The sequence below is a fragment of the Lissotriton vulgaris genome, chromosome 2_2 (assembly GCF_964263255.1).
Source record: "Lissotriton vulgaris chromosome 2_2, aLisVul1.2, whole genome shotgun sequence".
Lineage (NCBI taxonomy): Eukaryota > Metazoa > Chordata > Amphibia > Caudata > Salamandridae > Lissotriton > Lissotriton vulgaris.
In genome coordinates this window covers 129,879,020-129,895,068 of record NC_141688.1, presented here as the reverse complement: position 1 = coordinate 129,895,068, position 16,049 = coordinate 129,879,020, and the positions used below count along the sequence as shown (strand labels likewise).

Here is a 16,049-nt window from a genome sequence, read left to right as displayed (position 1 = left end):
TCTAGCATTATGCGAAAGGCGCTGCAAGCAACCGCACAATTCCAGTGGCCCTGGTTATTGTCAAGATGTGGATGCTGAAGTCTTAAAAACAGAGCTTTCCACTGCACAATTAAGCAAGTTCCATGCTCACAGAGGTATTGCGCCATCCAAAACATAATGGAAACAGATACAGCAATAAGTAAGTGAAGTCCAAAGGGTTTGTCAAGGGCCCTCTACCAACACTCTTCGATTACAGGGGCTGGGGAAAACCAAGGTTGCCAAGTTTAGATACTATCTCAGGGCTCTTTCTTTCACATGTCTTCACTTCATGCCTTTTATCCCTGCTTTCTCTTGTTGTCACTGGTTCACTCTCACTTCCTTCTCTAGTATCTTTTCTGTTTATCGGTCGCTTGCTCAACGTCAAAGTCTGATGATGATAAGTAAGTTTTGCCTGATGCCCGCCACCTGCGCATATTAAGAACAGGCTGTCGTCTTAGCACAGCTCATGCCCGTGAGCCAGCTGACAAATTAGAGTGAATGCACGCCATGAGAGCGGGACCCCGCGCGCCTGACAACAAACTGGTCAAAAGCTGGACTTCAGATGCGCAGATTCCCTCATGTGAAGTACGACTCTCCCCCGACGCCTCACTAATGACTTCTCCCAGGATTGGTGCAAGGCAATGCACGGCGCAGCGCTACAGTAAATGATTTCTACCCTCATGTGTGCTGTGGGCAGAACTTGAAGTTGACATCTGGGATTAAAATGTGGTCTACACCCACGCTTGCCCCAGTAGTTGTGGGGGAGTGTTACTCTGCTATCATGTTTGAGTCTGCACTGCTCGCTCTCGTATGCGACCTCTCCTCCCAAAACGCACCGAGATAGCCGCTTTCACTCACCAGTGGTAATACCACAGCTCTACCTTTACCACACATTATGGGTCGTGGGTAGTCTGGGGACCCTAAGCAGCCGCAATTGCAATTGAGCGGGCCCACAGAGTGCTCACCCCTAACGTCAGTCTCACAATGACACGGTGTAGGTAATTAAATTATATGCAGTCTCTTCTATCACCTCTTCTTCAAGTGTATAATTAAAAGCGTTGAGCACTGCCCGCCGGGGCCACCAGGCCTGAAAATTGACCCTTTCCTCGCGACAGTGACGACGAGAGCCGAGCCCGGGAGCGTAGTGGTGAGCGCGTAATGCGTCACACCTATCGCGATGCGAGGGGAGGGCTGGCCAAATGTCGATGCAGGGCCGTCATTGGTGCTGCAACTGATTGACGGCCCTGGCTGGACTGTTTGAGCGAGAATGGGACACGGGGGGGGCGCGCCTTACGGACCGTTCACAGGTGGTAAATGCAAAGAGTGCGAGTCTCAAACAGTGGGAGGCAGGGGACATACTTTCTCTTCTGAAAACTGAAGTGCTTCACTTTCATGCGCACCGTGGCACTGGAGGCCCGTTGCGGCCGCCTTAGTAATTTATTTTGGATTGGGAGTAGTTGGGACAACTGTTGACAACAACTTTTCCCATTCCTAAAATAAATTACAAAGCGGAACGGTCAACGGGCCTCAGTATCGCGCGGCCGCCTCAAAAATGGTGCCGCCTGGGGCGGACCGCCCCCCCCCCCCCGCGCTACGCAGCTGTGGGAAGGTCAGTCAGAAGAGAATTACAATAATCCAGTCTAGAGAGAACTAGCGATTGGACCAAGGTTTTTAGGTCATTCTCCGGAAAGAACCGACGAATCCCCCATTTAAGGCGCAGCTGATAACGTTCGCTCTTGGCAATGGAATTGATGTGTGAGATTAGGTTGAGTTTTTTGTCAAGTATGACACCTAAGTATTTAGCGCAGTCCACAATGATGGGTTTACTGTTGAGTACATTCAACTCATCCATCCAGGATTGAACAGGAGGCGGGGAGAGAAAGAGCTAGATAAGAGGAGGAATTTCGTGTTGGAGAGATGGAGAATGAGTTGACGAACTTGAAGCAGTGTATTTCTATTTACCACAGTAACGCCCCAACAACCCCCACATCCGAATCTACGCCCCTGAATTAATCAGAAGGTAAAAGTAGCCATCAGTAAAAGTATTGTTACTTTTGGGATCCAAAATCTTCTCATCATTTTATCTCCAAGATGGCAGCCTTTGATTTCGTTTGAGATTACCGAGTTTCGCCTTATATACTACATACCTTGCACTGCAAGAAGGACATTTAGGCAGAAGGTTGACACCTCGGGTTTCTGGCAATAATGAGGTGAGGTAGATTACGCTCTAAGAAACACTGTTGTCAGTTTAGGGTCAGACAACTTCTCGTTCGTGACGTATGCTCACAATACACGTAGTTTTTTGCGTTACGCCCACCAAAGGTTTGTCTCCCTTGTCTCCAGGCATTGATTGGTTGGTCATACATGACGTCCTCTGGAAGACTCTACCGCTGCTTTTGCATTTTAGCTTAATAAAACGATTGGTTAAGTACAAGCACGTGATCCCATAACCCCACCCAACCGACAGCTAGTCTCTCAGCAGCAGGCAGTGGTTGGCTAAAAAATAGGGTCACGTGTCGCGGATGCCCCACCCAGTCGACTGTGCGTCCCTCGGCCCCAAGCAGTGAGCGGAAGATGGCGAAGACTTACGACTATCTGTTCAAGTTACTGCTGATAGGGGACAGTGGGGTGGGGAAAACATGCCTGCTCTTCCGCTTCAGCGAAGACGCCTTCAATACTACCTTCATCTCCACTATCGGTGAGCCTGGGGCGCGGCAGAGTCAATGGGAGCAGTGTGTGTATTAGGGTGGGGCCCGAGTGTTTGGGGCAGTGGGAATTAGGGGCATTATGATGACGGTGGTATGGAAGTTGTGAGGTGGTAGGAAGGCAATGAAAAAAGGGGCGTATAAGGCTACACTGGTGGAATGGTCCATTCTAGGGCGACTTCTGTGGTTAGAGGACGGAGACATGTGTATCACGAAGGGCTAGGCTAGTGTGTATCGGGTGTGGAAGGGCGTGCATGTTCAGTGCAGATGTGCGCAGTATTCAGGCTGTGGATCCACAGTGTTGTGCTGGGCTGAGCTTCCGGAGCCTCTGGGGTTAGTGTCGCGGTAATGCTGAGTGTGTGGGAACAGTATACTGCAGGGCTGTCTGTACCTGTCATGTTATTTGCACGGTTCCTATATCGTTGCGTTTTTGGCCATAAGATTATCATTGTTTAGACAATAAAACCTCATAATATTCTGGTTATAGGATATTGTGCGTGGGCGCCAGCATGGTGAGCGGTGTTACAGATGAGATACTTGATTAGAACTTTGAGAGTGCTATTGGAGATTAACTACTGACCCTATAGGGCCCATCTTATTTACTCTTGCACCCTCTCCAATTACCTTAAAGAGACAGGTTATATGTGAAGTGAGTTCACCTTATTTGTGCATATTTTGGTTCGAGAGCATGCAGGCAGTTTAGAAGAAGATACATTAATACTCGTTATGTTTGTAGTGATGTGAACACTTAAATCATACTTTTGCAAAGCTATTCTGCCGATAATGTGCTAAGACCCTTCCCATTAGTACACACCTGAGTCGCAGGGAATGGAACCAGCAGAAGTTAACAGAAATTGCTAACATTACACTCGAATGCATTTCACTTCAAGCACTCTAATTGAGGCGAGAAGATGCAGACGATGTCATTAGATGAGAGATTAATACTCCACTGGTGAGCCAAATCACAATTGATGAAGAGTTAAGCCAATGCCCAAAAGATGCTGGTCGATGAAAGCCAATGGTGGAAAGGGGTGGACCTTAAGACCACTGTACTTAGGTTGTGCTAGCATGAGGTCTGCTCGTCATCCTGACTGTCAAAACCTAGACTTAGTAAGAGCCCAGAGAGCAAGCATTGTTTAATGCACGGACCATCATTGAGTGACCCACAGTATCTTTTACGAGAATCCTGTAGTAACACGGTGATCAGCATTGGAAAAATCAATAGCATGGGTCCATTACAAGATTTGCTTTGGGGAATACATTTTTTTACTGCTGCATGTAGTTTCTGTGGCATGACTGATAGTTCTTTGGATCATATTGCTGTATAACTTAATCACATGACCTCTTCAAACTGCTCAAACTATCGTGCTTGATCAAGAACTTACTACGCATGTGCAGATTCCTGGACAGATAATAAATGCCAAACTAATTCTGCCGAGTGGGACACTTGATCCAAATGACAGTCACATTGATCGAGTCAGCAAATTGGCAGCTGTAGGAGAAATACGCCCAAGTTGAATGCAAAGAAAAACATTGGGTTGTGTTTCATATTGACATAAACTTATGGCTCTAACCTAGTGAAAAAATGTGGACAGCAATCGTTTATTTTAAGAAAGTGGTTGAGATTGTTTCTGATTTTCCTTTAACCTTTTCAATCTTGTATTTGATCCTAAATTTTTACAGACACTGTGTGTGTTCTTATTAATTTCGTTCTGGATTAACTGATTGGAACACCACAGCTCTGTTCTCCAAAACATAGTACATTTTTAAAAGTTAGAAATGTATGAGATGTATTCTTGTAACCGTGTAGGGAACGCAACCCAAAATACTATGGTTTTCGCTTGTTTTGTGTTACAAGAGAAGAAACATGCAGCATGCTTGTATATCACTTTGACGAAAAAGGGTCAAGGCTAACTGTTGCTTCGTTGACTTGGAATAGGGTGGTAGGACAACAGTTCTACCAGTCTACAGATTGAGAACAAAAGATTATAGCATCTGTCGCACAAAATTATGCTCTTGAGAAATGGACAGTTTATTTTGATACAGTGCTTTCGGTAGAATGGGCTTTCTTTGATTAATTTAGATGCAGGATCTTTGGCACTAATTTGACCTTCCCAAGATCGCTTCCCAAGATCGCATAACAGCTGTCATGATCCAGAGCTCACCCCAGGCCAACTAGAGCCACAACTTTTCCACTAGAGGGACAGCTTCTCCCAAGAGGGAGGATTCAACCACCCACCCACAAATAGACTACCATATTAGATATGCTACCTTCCAGTGCTGCTCTGTGCTACACTTCAGTGGTTGTTTGAATGGAATTACAAGTGGTACCAGTCACTATCGGTTTAACTCTTGTGATGTGACAAAAAACCGTCATGATCTTGTATCACTAAGCAGGCACCTGCATAGTTTTTCATTTCTAAATGTGTTCTGCGTGTTTTTTCCATGTAAAATGGCAATACGGTGCTCATAAAGAAATCTGAGTAGATATAGATTGAATTGATGAGAGCATAACACTGGGAACCCTCATTATAGAAGTAGGTTGCAGTAGTGCATGGATGTGCTAAGAATCTGGAATTTATTTTGTATGACGTCTTAACATTTATTTTAGTTTCAACAGCATAACATTTAGATCAGAGCTTTTGCACCTCGTGCTCTGACAGCACATTGGTCAAGGAAGATTATATTATTTACAGATAAAGTAAATTTGACAGATTGTCTATTATAAAATATGCCAGTGTCTGGATAGAATTAGCAAGGGCACCATGTAGCTAAAGGACAATACACATTTTAATAGCTAATGCCATTTGTAGGTGCTAGCTGTCTTACAACATGCAGTTAGACAGTTGAGTGGGTCGTTGTTTAGTTTCTTTGTTCCTGTCTTTTGTTTCAAGAAAAAGATTGAACAAGGTAGTGCCTGCCAGTGATGTTTACATTGGGGTCTTCGATTAAATTAGACAAGATACCAAGTTAGCATTCAGACAATAAGAAGTTGTTGAGCTTTTTATAGGTGCTTAACCTAACAGATGTTTGTAGAACACACTTTTACCCAGACGAGTCTCTTTATTCTGCCGACGTATAACAGATGTTTATTAGCAATATGGAAATATCGGAATAAAACCAGCAATGTGGAAGAAGCCTTCCTTGCAGAAAATTGACACGCATTGCAGTTTAACTAGAGATACTATTATGTAAATATAAGAGTAAACTGTGATGTTGGTAATATTTAAAATTAGATACCAAAATATAAAGTAGTTTTCTGAAAAAGCAGTTAAGAAAAAAGGGGCTTTATGTGTTTCTATTTCAACAATAACACATCTGTTTGATACACTACATATTCTGATTAAATCCACTTTTTATTGTCGTAAGGAATTTTAGTTTTTTCTTGTTTTTGTACAAAGAAACGTCTACTAAATAATGTATCCAATCTTGCTGTAAAATTGTTAGGTTTGGGCAGTTAAAGTAGTGTATATACAACAATTGGTAGCTGTTGGACGTGGCCTTTTTTGCAGGGTCTCCCTGAACTTTTGCCGCCTTCCTGCATTTTTTTGACCTGTTGGCTGTTTTATGACTCTAAGCACTTTACCACTGCTGATCAGTGCTAAAGTGCATGGCTGGTTTGGTTTACTTGTCAGACCCTAGTACAGTGCACTGCATGTGCCCAGGGCTTGTAAATAAATCAAATGCTGCTGGTGGGCTTGCAGCACTGGTTGTGCCACCTACAGAAGCAGCCTGTAAAGTGTGTCTCAGACCGGCCATTGCAGAGCCTGTGGGCAGTCTGGTACTGCCATGCTGACTGGGCAAGTGCACCCACTTGCCAGTCCCGACTCCTTCCCTTTTCTGCATGTTAGCACACCTATGGTAGGCCCAAGGGCAGGGCGCTTTGTAGGTAAAATGTAGGACATGCCCTGATGTGTGTGGCATGTCCTGATAGTGAATTGCAGCTATTTTCGTTTTTTACTATTGCAAGGCTGTCTGTTCCCCATAAGCCAGAATGGGCAGTTTGATTATAACACCTTATAATCCTAACTGACTCGGGGAACTAGGTAGAAATTCGAGTTTAGTATGCCTGAACTCAGAATGATAAAATACATCTTTTAGTGAAGTTGGTTTTAACATACTGTGTTTGAAAATACCACTTTTAGAAAGTAGGTATTTGTTGCCTAACTATCCAAGCCTGCCTCTGCTGGGTTATGTATTCCTTGTCTGGAGTTTGCGTGACAGGGGCTGGGGGATTTCAGGAGACAGGGCGAGTCCGCACAGGGCTGAATAGAGCTATCTGCATCTAGATGGGTGGGAGGAGTTGCACCTGGGACCTGTATAGGGCTGGGCCTGCCTTATACAATGCTGGCTCCACCTCCTCTGGTGCGTCTGATGTCCCTGGCCCACATTGTCAAAGGAAAGGAGTCTTGTCAACAAAGTGCTCCAGGACTGCACAGAACTTCGGACTGGGTACAGGACCCTCTGCCTTCAGAGGACAAAGGATTTGCTAGTATAAATATGGGGACCCAGACCCCAGAATTTTAGATTACTTTTGGGAAACAAGAAGAACCTTTGCTGAGGAGAGGAACCAGAGAATCTGTGGAGGAGACTATCTCTAAGCTGAGTGCTGTTTGGGGGATTGGCCTGTATTGGTTGCCTGACTACCAAAGAAAGGAGAAAGGACTTTGTGCTACTTTCAAATCAACTTGTAAAGGATCTCCAAGGCTTGAGGTAGAGCTTGACTCCTGCTGAAGTCTCGGGGACAACAGACTTCACCAACCAGCTCCCCAAGAGTTCTTTGGAAGTGCCCGCTGTTGTGTTGGGCTTTCTGAGGGACTGCGTGTCGCAAGGAGCTGGAAGCGTGGCTCGCGTTGCTGTCGTCGCAACACTGAAGAAGGGTTTTGTTGCATAGCAGAAGCGCCTCTCATCGCTAGATGAGTCTTGCCGTCGCATCACTGGAGAAGCATGTCGCAGCCGCTGTTGTATCACTGAAGAAAGGTGTCACCGCTGCTGCATCTCATCACCGGAGAAGAGTGTCGCTGTTGCGGCAGACGCAGTCGCAACACCGGAGAAGGGTGTAGCAGGGCCTCTCGAGACGTGCACGCATCGTTATCGCATCAAGAAGAAGCCACCATTTTGTTTCATTGCACCGGATCTTCATCGTGTTGTGGGTCACACCGCCATGGGAGCGCAGTAAGAAACTTGCGCAAACCTCCCCATGTAGAGAAGAACTGACGCATCACCGTCCCCTACGCAGCAGTAGGGAACCAACGCATCACTGTTCTTGCGTGTATGGAGCCAACACATCACCTTCCCTGCAACACTTTCATTGTATAGCGTTATGCCTCCAAAGGTACATTGAACTTCGTGTCACATTTACCATATAAAGAGAACGAAGCTATTTCTACCGTATTTAAAGTACAGTATTGTGGATTTCTGTCATTTGTGGTCTTGTGTTAAGTCTATATAAAGATATTTATTTTTATACTTCATCTTGTGTGGTGTCCATCTGTAGTGTTGTCACTGGGTTACTGTATGTGTTTACAAATGCTTTACCCACGGCCTCTGAGATAAGCCTGTCTGCTCGTGCCAAGGGGGTGAGCAGGGGTTATTTTAGGAGTGTACCCCCTTACCCTGACTAGACGCAAGGGTCCCTATTTGGTCAAAGGTACCTACCTCTGCCAACTAGAAACCCTCAAATCTAACAGATGGTGTTCCCTGGTGGGAGTTTTCGGATCATTGCAAGAGTTTAGCATCTATGACTGCTTTTGGTGCAGACTTGAGCAATCATTTATTGGTACTAGACTTTGAATTGTAGTGAAGGGGCATTAGGCAGTACTTACGATCTTCAGTACTTGAGTTTTCCATTATACAATCAATGACTGAAATTTCCTGAAATAGGAGTTGGTGCCTTTTGTGCTTTTAGTGATATTAGGAATAGCAATTTTGGACCACTAGCAGTCGAACAGAGCATCTGTGGCTGAACATGGTCACTGTTTGTTTATAAACAACAAGGGACCCTAAGTAAATCAGCAAAGGACCTTAGGGAACAATTTTTTTGAAAACAACAATGGTCCCATGCAACAAAGGATAAAGCATACAAATAAATACAGACACAATGGATTCTGTATTGAAGCGACTTGTCCAGCCGGACAGTGGTCAGCAAGTATATTTACCATGTAACACAAAATACAAAGAGAATATCCTTCGACACTCTCACGGTGTGGGGCACAAGCCTGTACCTCAGTTACACAAAGACACTTTAGTACATTCAAAGTGAGCAGGCAAGGGCTTTTTAGGCAAAAAGCTTAGATTGTTCATTAAATCTCAATGGGAACAGATATTCTGAGATGCACCATTACATCAACACAGTACATGGTATGCTCACTGTATATGGCACATGAATTGGTCGACGGCGTTTCGATCCCACATTTAGATTACTGGGATCATCATCAGGACATTTCATAAATGCCTAATCGTTACAAGCCTCAAAAACCATAAGCATCATGGCAAGAACTTGGGTAGAATTAAGGGTTTTCAGAGGTCACCAAAATCAGGACCGGTCAAGGGAATCGGAAATTCGATCGCTGTATGAGATGGAGGGAGTACCGGATCAGTCAGTATCAAGTCCTAGGAGGTCACCAAAATCAGGACCGGTCAAGGAAATCGGAAATTCGATCTCTGTATGAGATGGAGGGAGTACCGGATCAGCCGGTATACCGACTGATCCGGTACTCCCTCATCATCTAAAAGTGGTGCGTGAGGACCACGTGCAGAAAATTGCCATGATAGTTTTCTTTTAGCCTTGATGATGTTCATCAAGCTATTGGAGGCACCTGCTTGTATTGATGAAGTGGACCCTGGCCTAAAAATGGTGCGATCGGTCCTGCAAGAATTCTTACCGATTTTATGGAGAGAAAGCTCAACTGGTGAAAAAAAAATCCAAGTCACTCGCCCTTGGCACTAGGACTAGGACTCGGGCACCAGTGCGGCCACAATAGACACAGAGAGTGCTATCATGGTGAATCTTGTGCAAAGAGGGGTTAAACTACTGGGGTGATGGTGGTGGATCGTACAGTGCACAATGTGCATTGTTGGTACTAATTTTACAGCGATCTACGAATTGCTGCAAAATTACCGGTTTGTGTGGTTTTTTTAGGGTACAAATCACCTGTTTCTCTAGTTTTTCTGCATACCTGATTGTTATCCCATTCGCCGTCCTTCGACTCTTTGCCATTTGTTCTGCTTAGCCCTAATTATATGCAGCTTTCACAAAACAAATTGCAATAACTTTCCAGCTGCCTTACATGGACATAAAAAAGCTATCCTTTGCACAGCTGCGAGAAAAGCATTCGAACAAAGCTGTAAAGTTAAAGGGATTCTCAATTTCGGTTTCAAAATGTCTCAGTGAGGCAGAAACTCAGAAAACCTTTAGCAACATACTATGTCTTAGCACATACAATTGATTATTTCTCTATAGTTAAACATGTCCCTTTTTAGGTTTCGCCTGTCGAAAGCTGCGCAGCAGCGTTTAGTGCAGGCAAAATCTTTTGTTTACAAGCATGTGAGCTTTGTCCCGCCTCTGTCTTCCATTGGCTAGCTCCGTCATTCTGCGAGGCGACTCGTGGGCGTTCCGGTGATTATTTTTTTTCTCATCCAGCCCCTTTTAGCACGTCATTGCGGCAGTGGGTGGGTGTTTTTTAACCGTGTTGTTTTCGTCTTTTTCGAAGTGCCTTTAGCCGGAGTGGTCTGCGAGATTTAAGTTGCCAGGAAGTTGTTATTTGCGATCAGGTAAGCAGCATTTTGTTTATAATTTTAATTGCATGTGTATCCCGTCTCATGTCGTCTCCCTTTTTGTACGTGTACCCCGTCTCATGTCGTCTCCCTGTTTCTTTTACGTCTTTGTGTCTGTCTTTGCTGTCGTCTCTACATGCCCCGTGTTGTGGATGTTTCTCTTTTCACGGCATGTTGTGTGTCTCGTTGCAGTCGTCTTTACATGCACACTTCCGACATGCCCCGTGTTTGTACATGTACCCCGTCTTATGAGCGGCAACCATGGGGAGCCGGAGACTGTTGACGGACATACAACCATCGCTCATGCTCAGCACTTAGGGGTCAATTCTGCCCCGCGCCACTACCTCGTCCCCCGCTCACCAAGCACAGCAGGCCCCCTTACTTGGAGAAATTTGCCGACTGTGTGAGTACGAATAGAGTACACTAAGAGGTATAGATACACGCCACAGCCAATCCGCGCTTCGGAATTCTGTGCGGTGAGCTAGGATTGGCTGAGAACCAATGTTCCAATGGTAGGTTACCTTACACACTTTACAGTAACAGTACCTCCTATTTCCAGACTAGTACTGGAGTATGGTCAGAGGTGGTGTTTGTGATGCGATGCGGAAGTGCTAACACAGGAACAGATAGTGCTTGGAACCCACGGACCGTCAGTGTAAGTACCAGACAGGAGGTAACTTTAGCAGGGTCCGTACGCGCTGACCGATATATAGTGCATATCATTGTAGAAAGCGCAATCATAACAGTATGGAGATGTGCCGGTGCAAACGCGTTCAACCAATGCCACCGCTACTATACGCCACAAACGTCGCACATAGGCTGATGGATTATTGGATGAATCCGGGGTTATCAATATGCGGTTGTAGTTGGGTGGGTGGATGGGAGTGAATTTACAGATGGATAAATTAACACATAGTGATTACATTGTTCAGCGTGAATATGGGTGGACGAGTGTAGATGTGGGGGAGAGACTCATTTTAGGTTCGTGGATTTTAGCGAAATTGTAATAATGTGGCAGAGCAGAACTAATCTTTTTAACTTGTGTTTAAAACAGAGTACTGTCACATTAAGATCAGTGCAGTTTTACGTAGTTTCTGTGGTTGTTACATATACCGGCCCATGTTTTAACTCTGCCAGCATTTCCGTTCATGGGGAGCCGATCCATAACATGATTGTATTATAATTGAATTTGCATCGCGCTTACTATCCCTTACGAGGCGAAGAAGCGCTTTACTGGATCAACACGCTATTCTGAAGCCCAAAGTTAGTCAGCTGCCTCCAGAGTGTGGGGTGAACTATTGATGGTGGAGTGATGCTATGCTGCTGTCAGATAGGGATAGGAAGACTGCAGTGCACGGCACACTTGTGTAGAAATAGATGGGGTGTTTGAGTGGAAATGAGTGCCGTAGCCTTGCGCTGCACCTGCCTCGCCCTGCTGTGCAGAGTTTAGCTGCTATGCAGAGGAGAGCTGCTGTGCACGTTTTAGCTGCTGTGCTAAAGTGATAAGTGCGCCAGTCGTGCTCTGCAGACTTGTGTGGAAACAGAGGTGGTGAAAAAAAAAGGCTCCGCTCTTGCGTTGCACCTGCCTCGCTCTAGTATGCAGGGGGTAACTCAGCTGCTGTGCAGGGGTTAGCTGCTGCTCAGGGTTTAGCTGCTGTGTGTGTGGCTGTGTGTGTGTGGCTCTCTGTATGTGTGTGTGTGTGTGGCTGTGTGTGTGGCTCTCTGTATGTGTGTGTGTCGCTCTCTGCGTGTGTGTGTGGGAGTGACAGCAGTGTGGGAGTGACAGCAGTGTGGGAGTGACAGCAGTGTGGGAGTGACAGCAGTGTGGGAGTGACAGCAGTGTGGGAGTGACAGCAGTGTGGGAGTGACAGCAGTGTGGGAGTGACAGCAGTGTGGGAGTGACAGCAGTGTGGGAGTGACAGCAGTGTGGGAGTGACAGCAGTGTGGGAGTGACAGCAGTGTGGGAGCGACAGCAGTGTGGGAGCGACAGCAGTGTGGGAGCGACAGCAGTGTGGGAGCGACAGCAGTGTGGGAGCGACAGCAGTGTGGGAGCGACAGCAGTGTGGGAGCGACAGCAGTGTGGGAGCGACAGCAGTGTGGGAGCGACAGCAGTGTGGGAGCGACAGCAGTGTGGGAGCGACAGCAGTGTGAGTCTTCTAGGGAGAGCATGGTGTATGGGAGAGCATGGTGTGTGAGGCCGCAGTGTGTGAGAGGCCGCAGTGTGTGAGAGACCTTTTATTTATGTTTTGGTTTTTGAAACATAAATAAAACGCATTGTTATCTGTAATATCATTATCTCAAACTCGCGTAAATACCCACCCTTTTGCATTGCAATTCTATTCTTTGTGGTGCAGCAATAATTGCTATGTAATAGGGGGTCTTAATTTGTTTCTGTAGGACATTAACAATGTGCCCAGTGCAAGAGCAGATTTACAAATCTGGCTTCCGGAAACTTGTAATCAACGTAGCTGCTAGACCTTACTTCCTCTCTTGTGAAGACTGGGTGGGGGTGGGGGGGCGTTTCCAATTATCCAGGTTCTGTGAAGGCCAGTGCTGCTTTAGGCAGAAGGCAGCAGTGGTTGAGGGGCTTTGCCAAAGATGCATATTTAAGCACCATTGTTAAGGGGCATTGCCTTCGCAACTAAGGATGTGTCCTAATACATGTAGCTTATAATCACATTGGCCTTACTCATGAGGAAAAGCTGTAAATCTAAAATGGGCCCATCTAGCATTTCATTTGCATTCAAAGAAGAGTGGAAGCTCTCAGATTACTAGGTTTCCATAAAGCTTCTTATTTGTAGGTATTCCATTTTGGATATACAGCCTATTGCTGTGAAGAATAATGAACGAAAAAAAGGCCACACCTGAAAGCTACCTTTTCAACTAAATTGAAGGCTAAATACAGGCTGAGATGGTATACTTAAATGCTTCTAAGCAATTGATTGGACCGTAAGTGCTTTATGTAAAGTGCCCAACAAGCCGATCTGCAGTGACCTGGTCCATCAGTGAATTTTTTTATCACATCCCCATCCTGTGTATTCATGCTTTAATATTAGATAATGCAACCAGGCTAATAATAACTTCCGGGAGTGCAGGGTGGCTTTGATTATAGTATCCCGTGTTTGGGTTTGGTCCGCTTGTCAAGGTATTAGCCTACACTGTTAGTGTATTTCTCTCATGTTTCTGGTGGTCATTAGCCGCATTGAGTTGCCCCACTGTTGGTCATTGCCCACATTTAGTAGCCCTACTGTTTTATGAGATGTTTGACCTTACTGTTAAAAGCCCCAGTACCAACTGAACAAATCAGACTGTAGAAAGATAACATTCGCTCCTACATTGGATGCTAACCTTGGCCTGTTTTCCATATTTTGTCTGCAGCGATCTTTAAAAGGATATAAAAAAAAACCCTCCTTCATGTCAATCAATCAAAGCATTTATATAGCGCGCTACTCACCCGGAGGGTCTCAAGGCGATTGGGGGGAGGTCCGCTACTGCTCGAACAGCCAGGTCTTGAGCTGCTTCCTGAAGGCGAGGTGGTCTTGAGTCCAGCGGAGGTGGGTCGGGAGGGAGTTCCACGTCTTGGCGGCCAGGTAGGAGAAGGACCTTCCTCCTGTGGTGGCTTTTCGGATGCGGGGGACGGCGGCGAGTGCGTGGTTGGTCGAACGGAGCTGGCGTGTGGGAGTGTAGACGCTGAGGCGGTTGTTGAGGTATCTTGGGCCTTGGTTGTGTAGGGCTTTGTGTGCGTGGGCGAGGAGTCGGAACGTGATTCTCTTGTTGACCGGGAGCCAGTGCAGGTCTCTCAGGTGTCCGGAGATGTGGCTGTGTCGGGGGATGTCGAGGATGAGTCTTGCTGAGGCGATCTGGATCCTCTGGAGTTTGGCAGTGGTTCCGGCGTAGAGGGAGTTGCCGTAGTCCAGTCGGCTGGTGACGAGGGCCTGGGTGACCGTCTTCCTGGTCTCGGTGGGGATCCACCGGAAGATCTTACGTAGCATGCGCAGGATGTTGAAGCACGACAAGGAGACGGCGTTGACTTGTCTGGTCATGGAGAGGGAGGAGTCCAGGATGAAGCCCAGGTTGCGTGCGTGGTGCGTTGGTTTGGGTGCGCTGCCCAGGGTAGGGGGCCACCACGAGTCGTCCCAGGCGGAGGGTGATGATCCCAGGATGAGGACTTCTGTCTTATCTGAGTTCAGTTTCAGGCGGCCGCTCATCATCCACTCTGCTACATCTTTCATCCCTTTGTGTAGGTTGGCTCTGGCGGTGTCGGGGTCGTTGGTGAGGGAGAGGATCAGCTGGGTGTTGTCGGCGTAATAGATGATGTTGAGGTTGTGTTGGCGTGCGATGGCCGCGAGGGGGCTCATGTAGACATTAAAGAGGGTGGGGCTGAGCGAGGAGCCTTGAGGAACGCCGCAGATGACTTCAGTGGCTTCTGATCTGAAAGGGGGGAGGCGGACTCTGTGTCCTTCCGGCGAGGAAGGAGATGATCCATTCTAGCGCCTTCTCTTGGATTCCAACGTTGCTGAGGCGCTGCACTAGGGTGCGATGGCAGACAGTGTTGAATGCCGTTGAGAGGTCCAGGAGGATGAGGGCCGCAGTCTCCCCGTTGTCGAGCAGGGCTCGGATGTCATCGGTGGCTGCGATGAGGGCGGTCTCGGTGCTGTGGTTGGCCCGGAAGCCAGACTGCAAGAGGTCGAGGGATCCGTTCGTCTCGAGGAAGGCGGCCAGCTGCTTGTTGACGGTCTTCTCGATGACTTTGGCCGGAAACGGGAGGAGCGAGATGGGGCGGTAGTTTTTGAGGTCGGTGGGGTCTGCTGATGGTTTCTTCAGTAGAGCGCTGAGTTCGGCGTGTTTCCAGCTCTCCGGGAAGGTAGCGGTGTCGAAGGAGGTGTTGATGATGTCCCGCAGGTGGGGTGCGATGACGGCGTCGGCCTTGTTGAAGACGTGGTGGGGGCAGGGGTCGGTTGGAGATTCGGAGTGGATGGAGTTCATCGTGCGTTGCGTTTCTTCGGTGTTGATCGGGGTCCAGGCGCAGAGGGTGGTGGTGGGGGGTGCCGGTGCGGTCGTGGGGTGCGTTGGCTGTGTGCTGAAGCTGTTGTGTATGTCTGCGATCTTGTTGTGGAAGTAGGCGGCGAGGGAGTTGCAGAGGTCTTGTGAAGGGGTGATGTCGTTGTTTCCGGCGTTGGGGTTGGAGAGCTCTTTGACGATGTTGAAGAGTTCCTTGCTGTTGTGTGCGTTGTTGTCCAGTCGTTCCTTGAATGCGGTTTTCTTGGTGGCGTGGATCAGTTGGTGGTGTTTTCGAGTGGCGAGCTTGAGGGTGGTCATGTTGTTTGGTGTTGGGTCTCTGCGCCAGGTTCTCTCAAGGGCTCGGCAGTTCTTCTTGGAGCTCTTGAGTTTGTCGGTGAACCATTGTGCTTTCTTACTGCCGGGTCTGCTGGGCGGGGTCCTCAGAGGGGCGAGGTCGTCAGCGCAGCTGCTGATCCACTTCGTGAGGTTGTTGGCGGCCTGGCTAGGGATCGCTGAGCTGGCGGGGGGGTCCTAGCTCAGGGATGCGGC

General features: G+C 47.3%; 1 protein-coding gene across 1 annotated transcript in view; it reads left to right on the top strand.

Moving 5' to 3' along the window:
- The first annotated feature begins 2,478 nt into the window (after positions 1-2,478).
- RAB8B (RAB8B, member RAS oncogene family) overlaps positions 2,479-16,049 on the top strand; it is a 207,615-nt gene continuing 194,044 nt past the window's right edge. The window contains exon 1 of the mRNA XM_086959445.1: positions 2,479-2,716. Coding sequence (XP_086815571.1) covers positions 2,593-2,716 — 124 coding nt within the window. The 5' untranslated portion in view covers positions 2,479-2,592. The remainder of the gene's footprint in view (positions 2,717-16,049) is intronic.